This window comes from Sturnira hondurensis, unplaced genomic scaffold, assembly GCF_014824575.4.
Source record: "Sturnira hondurensis isolate 20B ecotype Veracruz unplaced genomic scaffold, ASM1482457v3 Scaffold0006413, whole genome shotgun sequence".
Lineage (NCBI taxonomy): Eukaryota > Metazoa > Chordata > Mammalia > Chiroptera > Phyllostomidae > Sturnira > Sturnira hondurensis.
Genome location: NW_028079044.1, coordinates 37,960,466 through 37,971,525, shown reverse-complemented (window position 1 = coordinate 37,971,525; position 11,060 = coordinate 37,960,466). Strand labels below are relative to the sequence as shown.

At 39.6% G+C, this 11,060-nt stretch overlaps 1 protein-coding gene across 1 annotated transcript in view; it reads right to left on the bottom strand.

Moving 5' to 3' along the window:
- Positions 1 to 6,456: 6,456 nt before the first annotated feature.
- Positions 6,457 to 11,060, bottom strand: part of LOC118988778 (U1 small nuclear ribonucleoprotein C-like) — a 69,832-nt gene continuing 65,228 nt past the window's right edge. Inside the window, exon 2 of the mRNA XM_037048738.1 lies at positions 6,457 to 6,900. Within this exon, the coding sequence (XP_036904633.1) occupies positions 6,457 to 6,900 (444 nt within the window). The remainder of the gene's footprint in view (positions 6,901 to 11,060) is intronic.

The following is an 11,060-nucleotide window of genomic DNA, read 5'->3' as shown; positions in this document are numbered from 1 at the left end:
GTTTCACTGATTATAAAATTCTAGGTTGACAGTCCCTGCCATGTGCCAATATTTTAAAGCTATAGCTACATTGTCTTCTGGATTGCATTGTTTCTGATTCTTAGTTTGCTTCTTCTTTATGTAATTTTATTCTCTTATGATTTTCTCTTTGATATTTGTTTTCAAAAATGTAATTATCATTTATTTTGATGTGGTTTTCTTTCTGTTTCTTTTGTTTGATAGTCATTAAGCTTCTTTCATCTATGGGTTTACAGCAGTTTAAAAAAATTAAATCCAGACATTATTTTTTCAAATATTTTTATTGTCTTCCTTTACTTCAGAAACTCAACTTATACATATGTTAGTTCACTTGATATCGTCTCACAGTTCCCCAATTCTCAGCTTATTCCTTTCCCCCATCGTATCTTTTCTCCCCGTGTTTCATGCTCTGTAGCTCCATGCTCAGTCTTCTATTCACTACTGCCACTGCGTCTAATCTGCTGTTCATCCTATGCAAGGGTCTTTTTTATCTCAGATACTGTGCTTTCAATTCTATAAGTTTGATTTGTATCTTTTCCTACTTTCCACATCATCCTGATTATGCTTGGGCTTTTATCTACTTTCTTTTAAAAATTAAAAAAATTTCTCACCCAAGATTATATTTTCAATTGATTTTAGAGAGATAGGAAGGGGAAGATAGAAAGAAAGAGAAAGAGAGAGAGAGAGAGAGAGAGAGACAGAGAGAGAGAGACAGAGAGAGAGAGAGAGACAGAGAGAGAGAGACAGAGAGAGAGACAGAGAGAGAGAGAGAGACAGAGAGAGAGGAAGGAAGGAAGGAAGGAAGGAAGGAAGGAAGGAAGGAAGGGAGGGAGGGAGGGAGGGAGGAAGAAAGAGAGGTCAACTGGTTGTCTCTCATACATGCTCTGACCAGGGATCAAACCCACAGCCTAGGTATATGCCCTGACAGAGATTGGAACCACAGCCTTTTGGTACATAGGACAATGCTCCAACCAACTGAGCTACCTGGCCAGGGCCCTCTACTTTCTTAGACATATGAAGTATATTTATGGTAGTTGGTTAGCATCTTTGCTTACTAATTCTGCCATTTGTGTCATTTCTGTGTTTGTTTCTATTGATTGACATTTTTCCTTGGTGGGTTTTATTTTTCTATTTCCTTGCATGCATGGTAATATTTGATTCAATGCCGATACAGTGAATTTTATATTTTGTTGCTGGATTGGTTAGTTGCTGAACTTTTTATTTTATTACATAATTTTGGACTTTTGCTTTTAAAGGACACAGTTATTTGTTGACAGTTTTCTTAAGAGAAATCTAGAGCAGCTTTCAGTCCAGGTTTAATTTGGTTCTTCTCCTGAAGCCACATTCTTCTGAAGAATCTGTTCAATGATCTCTGTGTTAGGAGTTCTTTCCACTCTTACTAGTGAGGGGAGTAACAATTCACTATATATTTTTCTGAAGATTATTTTGCCTGATTCTTTCTTCTTTTTAATAACAAATTTATTTAAAAATTTTTATTTTTAGAGAGAGGAAAAGGGAGGGAGGAAGAGAGGAAGAGAAACACGAGTGTGTGGTTGCCTTTCGTGTGCTCCCTACTGGGCACCTGGCCTGCAACCCAGGCATGTGTCCTGAGTGGGAATCGAACCAGGGACCCTTTGGTTCCCAATCTGGCACTCAGTCCACTAAGCAACATTGGCCAGGCCTGCCTGCTCCTTTTCTAATGGTTCTTTCTTTGTAATTTTCTCACATGTGTTTGCTAATCAATAGTTGGCAAAAGACTCTGCTAATAGCCCGAGATTTTTTAGTGACATTCTCTCCTTTCCTGTACACTGGCCCCAGAATTATATCCACCTTATTTTCTCTGGAGCCAGAAATCTATCTTCTCAACTCATAGAGTCTGCTAAGCTTCGTTTGGGTCTCTACTTCCTGTGTTGGTATCTAGCAATGCTCCCCAGGTGTTGACTGGGGTCACTTGTAAGGCTCGTCTGGTTTGTTTCCCTCTCTCAGACCTTACTCTTCGACAATGACAGTTTTCCAGTTTCTGAACTGTTGTTTCATATATTTTATCCATCTTTACATTGTTTGAGGGAGAGGTTAAATCTAGTTCCTGTTAGTCCTTTTTACCTGAAAGCAGAATTTTATTCACTGAGTTTTGAGGCCTATTTTTTACTATTTTTACTTTATTTTTACTAGAACTGCTTTTTCACAAACTCAGGCCCTGTGCTCCACTTCTGAGGTCTACCTCTGGCCCTGTCAGGATCTGGCACTTCTCCCTGTCTCTCTCTCTCTGGGCATCAGAATTTGGAGTTTTTACTTAGATTGTAACTATTTTTTTTAAGACAAAAAGACATTTTCTTATTATTTTACTACATAGCATAGTAGTCAATATACTTGATTGCATTTTCTCAAATGGCAAAAGAGACACAGGAAAACATTTTTCTTTGATTACTACAAACCTCCATATCATCTGTCTTTTGAAGGATTCAGTTTCTTAGAACTTCTGTGATACTGTCCCTGAGGACACCAATGATACTTAGGAGTAAAGAACATTTTGCTAAGTTGTTCTATCATAGGTTCTTGCTCAAAGTGTTCATCTTTTTCTTCTAATCTGGTTTTCATCACATGACCCAGTGTTTCTTCATAATTACGCAGAGGATCTGGCCAAGGGCTAGGTTCTGTGTGTTCATAGGGAATGTCTACCGAAGGATGGTAACAAACTGTTGTCCTGCCATCAGATGTCAAAGCAAGCTCTACCCTGCAATTATAGTCATCTGGAAGAGAGAAATATGTGGGCTTATGACAAATACCATATAAAGCTCCATCTATTTTTATTCCTTGGCAACTGCTCACCACGACCCCGCCATCTTGCCTCAATCCCAGTCCCTAGACTGTAACTTAGTTCGACTTTCTGACACTTTGCCTCCGATCAGGTGAGCGGAGAGCACCCTGCACCTGTTCTGCATGCTGAGTCTTCCCTCTGACTTCTTCGGCATGTCCTGGATCCTGTGCTGTGGATGGACTTAGGAATCATACATTTAAAAAGTCTGTAATGATTTTATATGTGAAAATAAAAATTTGTTTCGATTCTTTTTCTTTGACTACTAGTGAGGCTGATTTTTTTTCTCCTGGGGATATTGTTTATATTTCTTGTTTCGTGAGTAGACTCTATCTATTTTTAGTTTTTGTGTTGCTTTTGCTGTGTCCCAGATCCACACTGAGACCTTCAGTTCCTACTGTAGTTTGAATAGATTTATGGGACAATTAGTCATGCCAAAAACCTAATACCCTCTCTCTGTCTAGCAAATAGGGATCTTTATTCTGGTGAAGGACGTTTCTGTCTTGAAGACTACTTAGGTTTTTGTTTCAGTTTGAAATACTCAGTGCTAGAAAACAAATACATCAATTATTGATTTTTTTTCTTCCCAGATCTTACCACTCATGAGCAATGCCAGGAAAAATGCCTAATCACTGAACTCAATTTCTTTTCATTAATTTTGATTTTGAGAGTATATTGGCAACTCTGTGTAAATAAAAGGGGGATGAGAATATATTATGTGATGTATTGAACATATTAAGAAGCTATTAATGAAGGGTCTGTCATTGAAGTCTTTGGGGAAGAACTAATGGATGAACTGAGAACAACTGGGAACTTTACTAACTACTGTTTCATAATTCAAGCACTGGCCTGCATCTTATCTGAAGGATATTAGTGGGTTTATTGATATAGAACAAGTTATTGGATTAGGATTGCTCAAAGTAGCCCTTGATTATGCTATTTATGAACATTGTCATCATTACAGCTGCTTTAAATTTACAATTACATTAGTCTTAGTCACTTCTTTTTTTCTTATGCAATGGTTTGAACTCCTGATAGATTTTGATCATGTATATAACACACAATTTAGCAATATCTTCAGTAGGTCCAGAAATCCTGTTTTCCCTTTTTAGTGTTTCTACAAAATGAAATTATCTTCTGAGATAATAATTGGAGTAATGCAATCTTCCCAGCTTGTATGCTGGCTTCATATTAATGTGAAGATTGGATAACTTGCTATTTTCTTCATCTACATAAATGAGTACAATTCCCTGGTGAAGACTTACTTTCATTGATATTTTAAGTATTGGTGTTTTTTGGGGGGGTAGAGGGGAATGGGGAGAGCAAGGTGTCAATATGTAATACACCTTTCTTGCTCTTCCAGTTGGAGAGTTGGATCCAGGAGTAAGATAGAGGGAGATTAATAGATTGTGTCAGTTCTATTACTGATAAAGGAAATTGGAGCATGTGACATTCATACTCTGACTGAGGGAATTTGCTAATACTTCAGCCCTGAATAGATGGACAGTAAAGTGATCCACTGTCTGTGATGTAATCCACTGTTCCTGATATAATCCATTGCCTCATCGGTCTCTGACACAGCACAAAAAATGCAAGCCCTTTCCCAGACAGGAACCCCTTACATTTGGTCAGGAAGGAACTTACAAAGAGAGAAGACAGAAGAAGACTGAGAGAGGTGTGGTAAGAAGACAGAAGAGGACTGAGAGGTGTGGTAGTTCTAGACCAACGGCTACTAATTACCATCAGTTACTTCACCTCCATAGCCTCTGTTTCCTTATCTGCAAAACCACCTGCTCATCCTATCCAATTATTATAAAAGTCCAGTAAGATAATACAGATGAAAGTGCTTTATGAAAATATGTTATTATTAAAAGTGTTTCCAGCAGTCAATTATTGCTACATGACAACAGTCTGCTTGGAGAACATAATAACAATGTAAATAATAACAGCTGCCCTTTATGTATGCATGTTCATATTAGGTCACTGTGCTAGTGGCTTTGTGTGGATTTTTGCCATAGCCTCTTAATAAATATTCTCTTTAATGACTTTTCCTATTTTCTGTACCAATTCTCCATAAGAATTATAAAAGAGAGTTATCCTTATCCAGTTCACAACTTGACAGAACAGCTTATTTTCCTCTTAAATAAATGTTTTCACTTTAACTCTTCGCAAGACTTTGCAAGACATTATTAGTTTTGCTTTTTAGAAAAGGAAATATAATAACCTGAGATGTGGCAAACAAAAGAAAAGGGGAACAGAGTCTTGCTTTATGTCATTGTAAGGCTCCCACTGAAAACAAAAGTGGCAGTAATGGGTGGAAGAAGTGGGCTCAGGGAGTGAGCAGGCTGGAGGAGAGCTATGCCCCAGGTGCCAATGTATACTCAGTAAAAGCAAAGAAACCCTTCTGCTCCCATCTGCCTCCTTTGCTGTTTCTTTTGCTCTCTGCTCCTCTTCTCCATTGGAATTGCATGTGCAATGGTTTGTTTTGGTGCAACCAAGGTAAGAGGAAGTGCTGAGCCTGGCATCATACCCAGATCTGCTGTGTTCACTATCCATCTTCTCTGCTTGCCTTTGCACCCCCTCACCCCCTACTTCCTGCTCTCTTCCTAGACCTGGGTCCAAGGTTACACTGCACGGAAGGGAAGGGCAGCCTTGTCCTCCTTCTTTACTGTGCTCGGGGGACTTAACAACAGTGGATGCAATCCACTCTGTCTTCGCCCCATTAAGAGGTCTCTATGGATTAGTTCCCGAGAGATCGAATCTCGTTATTTTACTGTGGCAAAGTGAAATTAGTGTAAAGTAACAAGGAGCCAGATTAATGTGACCTCAGGAAATAATCCATAAAAAACATATGAAGCCTTTAGCAGGCTGTAAATTGAATTTCAGACAGGGTGAGGGGAGGGAGAAGAATCATGTTAACAACAATCAGTTTGTAATGAATAGAGCTAATATGTTAGCACTTGGAAATAGAAGAAAACACCAGAGTAAATAACTCTGAGAACCCAATGGCAGTATTTTCTAACTTGTAAATAATTGAAATTGTGATTATAATCCTAACCAAATTTTTCTTGCTTTATGGCTGCTGGGAGGGTATTGTTCATTAAGCACCACAGAAATCTAAATCAAAAGAACAAAGAAGAAGGAAGGAGAAGGCAAAAGAAAGGGTTGAAAAAGAAAAATCAGATGTTCAGCTTAGTCTGTAGGTAGGAGAGTCAGTGGTCTTGGTCTCTTTGTAACAAAGCAGTCAGGTTGCTGCAAAGCCTGAAGAGCAAATAAACATCTCATTAGGTCCACCTAGTATTTTGCTGGGATAAGGAAACTAACCCTGAAAGGAAAAATGGTTTGGGGGCTGATAGCTTACCATTTCCTTCCTTCCTTCCTTCCTTCTCCCCTCTCTCTTTCTTTCTAGCAAACAGATTTACAATTTGATCTTCACATTTCACAGTACAAATAAAATTTTTTTGTCTCACTACTCCCCTCCAAAACTCTTTCTTTTTAATAGGAAGAGAGAGAGTGTCTTCCTTGCTGTGCTGTTAGAAAACACTCAGAGTCACAGCACCACGGTCTCCTGGTGAAGTAGAACAAGTAATATAAAACTGATAGAAAGAGGCTCCCATCTCTCCTTATCTGTCTGGTCCAGTTGGCCAAGTGGACACCATCATGGGACAGGCAGGAGGTCTCCACAGTGGGGGCCCAGGCATCACTGGCATGTGGCCTCCCATAGGTGGCTTCATTCCAGGAACAGGTCCCACTGGCATCATCCTAAAAGGAGGAGGACCCCCCCCCATGTGGGGTGCTAGCGTCATACCAGGGCAAAGAGGAACCAGAAGACTGGGGGGAGGTGGAGTCATTGCCCCTGCAGGAGAAGGAGCAGAGAGGGGAGTGGACGGTAACTTTCCTTGCTGATGTACTGTGCTTGTTCTTTCAGTCAGGCTCCGAACCTGCTTTCCCATCCACTTCTGACAGCAGTCTTTCCTATTCTCTTTGTGTTTCCTACCACTGCAATGTGTCTTTCCCACAGATGGAGAGTCGTGAGTGAGGGGTGTATCACAGTAGTCACAGTAAAACTTGGGCGTGTTGTTCTGCAGGCTGTTGACTATTTGGTTCCTCCTCTTCCTCCCTCCCTCCCTCCTTTTTTTCTTCCCCCTCCTTCCCTCCTCTTCCTCCTTCCCTCCTCCTCCTCCTTCTTCAGCAGTGGCAGGAAGGAAAAAGCCATACACACTTTGTAGTCATACCCAGTAATCCTGTGTCATCAAGTTGATAACTAATTTCAGTTTTGTGGATATATTACAGAAATACAAAAAACAATTTTAGAACTCATGTAGAACCACAGAAGACCTTGAATAGCCAAAATAATGTTTAGCAACAACAAAACTGAAGACATCACACTTCATGATTTTAAACTATAATATAAAACTATAGTATTCAACACAGAATAGTACCAGCATAAAAACATACAGACCAATGGAACAAAACAGCAAGCCCAGAAATAGGCCCACCCATAGACTATTAACTAATCTCCCACATGGGTTGCAAGAATGAGGGAAGGACAGTCTCTTCAAAAAATGATGTTGGAAAAACTGAATATCCACATACAAAAAATAAAATTAGACCTTTACCACACACCATAAACCAAAATCAACTGAAAATGTATTGGAGACTTGAACATAAGGCCCGAAAATATAAAACTCTGTGGGGTAGAAGCTCCTTGACCTTGGTCTTGGTGGTAAAATTTCAGATATGACATCAACATAGGTAACAAAAGCAAAAATTAGCAAGTAAGATTACATTAAACTGAAAAGCTCTTTGAAGCAAAGGAAATAAGATGGCAACCTTTGGAATGAGAAAAAATATTTACAAACCATATATCAGATAAGGAGTTAATATCTAAAATGCAGGGTGGGGCAAAAGTAGGTTTACAGTTGCTCGTATAGAAAATAATACAATAATTAATAAATGATAATATAAGAAAAAATTCTGTGTTTCACATGCTCACAACTATAAACCTACTTTTTACACCCTACATATAAGGAACTGCTACCACTTAGTAGCAAAAAGAAACAAATAACCCAACTTAAAAAATGAGCAAAGAACCTGAATAAACATTTTTCCAAAAAAGAAATACAAATGACTAACCGATATAAGAAAATGTGCTCAACATCTAGTCAGAAGGGAAATGTAAATCAAAACTCACAATGAACTATCACCTCAGGCCTACTTAGGATGTCCATTATTTAAAAAACAACAAAGGGCTGTGAAGGAAGAGAACCTGCTACAGTGTTGGTGGGAATCCTTCCACAAAGGCCAAGGGTGAAGGGTGTGCTTCTGGGCTCCCTGGAGCCTGGGTAACCTGCCCTAGGGGCTCTCAGGGCCACCTGATAATCCAGCAAGAGTCTGGAGCCCAGGATAGGAGTCAGGGTTTCCAGAGTCTGAAGGGCAAAGCTCAGGCCCCTCTACCCAGCCCTAACGGCCTGGGCACTGTTTCCAGATTAAATGAGAATTGGTACCTTCCTTAGATTATTACTTTAATGCAATTGTAATATCACCTTCCTTGAGGTGGCACTTCAGAAAAATGTCTGAAATTTCCTGGAACAGTAAACAGGTGAGAGTAACTAGACAATATTGAAAAATAAGAATATGAGGCATATTTATTCTGAAAGTTAATAAAACATTATGAGATTTTAATAAATAAAGCAATATAGTATTCAGAAAGGTCAACAGAAAAAGAGATTATAATGGAAGATTCAAATCTGAACCATAGAATACAGGAAAACGATATGTGGTAAAAGCAGATAACCCTAATGATAGGGTGATGAATAATTTAATGAATATATTATTTAGGAAGAGTTGCTTTGCCATTTGAAAAAGAGTAAATTGAGATTCTCAGCACTTATGGTATCATGTAACAAAGTTCCTAGAAAGGATATGTGTGTGTGTAGATATATATGGATTGACTCTCCCCCTAAAAAAAACTTTGTTACAGTGGTCTTAGAAAACTAACTAACTAGACATGTGTGTGTGCATGTGTGTATGTATGTATGTACATGCATGTATTTATATATGTATATATAAATTATTTTTAATGGTTGCTTTGGATATTAGTATTAAAGCTACTTAACATAATTTGATGAAGACACTTCCATGGCACCTTGCCTTAACAGGTTTTAAAACATTTTTATAAAGCAGAGATGATTAAAGCTAAAAGACCAATAGCTCATTAGAACAGAATGGGGAATTTAATATATAAAATTAATGGAGGATGTGGGCAAGCAACTTGGATATTCTCCAAGAAGATGCAAGGAGCTGCTTAGGCTTCCTCAGGACGTGGAGTCTGGGTTCTAAGAGTGAGCATCCTAAGAGCAAAGCTGGGCGTGTGACACTTGCATGACAGCCTCATAAGCCACACAGGGTCATTTCTCACGTCCCTTATGGGTTGAGGCGGTCACAAAGACTTGCCTAGGTTCAAGGGGTTAAAAGAAGGCTCCACTTCTTGATGGGAGAATGGCAAAGTTCCAGGAAAGCATGTGCAATGGGAAATGTTGCTACTGTCACTGGAAAATGGTCTGCCACAACTTGGGACTTGGGAAATCCTCACCCTCCCCATACGTAAACTGTACTGGCTATAATTGGTTTTGCTCCCCAGTTTCTTAGATTGGTTCTCACATTTGCACCTCTTTGAACTCTCACCCCGCCCTCATCTCTATATCCCTATGATTATCTTGGGGCAAAATTCCTGGCATTGGTGACAATTTTATTTTGTGAGGTCTTTGGGAAAAAAATGGACTTTGATTTCTATCAGGGATAGAGTAATCGTAGTATTAGTCCCTGACATAACACAAAGACTCAAATGTAAGACACCAAGAGTACTGGGTACTTGATAGTTTTATATGATGTAAAATGGAGAAATTGTCAAAGCATTGGGAGTGTGCCTGATAGCCATGCATGCAGCCTTCTTGTTGTTCTAGCTGTGGAATGGCCACAAGAACCTTGAGCCCTGTCCACATAGTTTGGGGGGGTTCACCTACCCCACAGAACCTAATTCATTGCCATGTTAAATCTGTGGACTAGAAATACTGTATTGAGAGTTGTGCAACTCTAGCTTTGAGAAATTTCTTTTGTTCTTTGCACCAGGAGTCCCTTTTTCTTCCCCCTTTCACTCCGATCTCTACCAACTCTTGCCTCACTGGTGTCCTCAGATAAAGTAGAAGAGCACAAGATAAATCTGTCCTACAGAATCTGAAGAAACTGTACTGACTTCAGAAAAACCCTGTGATGTGGACACCGGTCCGCAGTGTCCATATCATTATGGATGAAATGAGACATTCACACGGACTACCGAGTCCAGTGGAGGAAAAGGGGCGGCATGGCTTTTTCTCTCAAGGGGATCAAAAAGCCACAGCCCCTGCCATGACCGGCCTTTATTAGGTTTCTCTGCACATTACGTGATGGTCCTCATTTACTGTGCACAGGTTGCTTTAGGTGGTTACTTTTTACAGAAAACAAAGGAGCCAATGTTGCTAATCACATCACAGAAGAGGGATATTTGCAAATGAAAAGGCAAAAGTGGTGGAACCTTTATGCTCCTCCTAGGAAGGTTTAGCATGGATTTTAAGAAGTTACTTTGCAGTAAATGTTTGCCACAAATCTGGGTGAGGAAGTTTTTAGCAAAAAGCAAGACTCAAAGCGGCCTATGCACATTGCAGGCCTGAATCTCCATGGGAGAACTTATCCGTGGGTGTGGATTCTGTGCATCTCCAAGTAGGAACTGGGCCCACGCCACACAGAACGGTCTCCTACACCCTTTGTCATGGGAATCAGCTAGACCGTGTAGTATCTCAAGTTAAATTCAAAGGAGCAAACTTTGACGAAAGTTTGTGTACAGTAAGAATTTTCATGCCTCCTACATCACCATAGCAACCATGTCTATAACAAGTAGCTGATGATATCAGAAGTGAATTTGTAAACGTAAACCTTTACCCCTGAATGGGTTTTGGTGGTCTCACACAAATGACTTCATGGCTTTTGGTGCCCATGGGCTAATTGACACTTGAGAGCAGTCATTTGGAGAAAAGTCAGCAAATTCTTGCCACCAGAGATCATTCTTAGTAATCTTGATCCATCTTAATACTGATAAATAACATCAACCCAGCCGATGTGGAGATGGTGTAGATTTGTGCTCCAATGACACAGGAATGAAAATAAAGGTACTATAGTGTCTTAGATAATG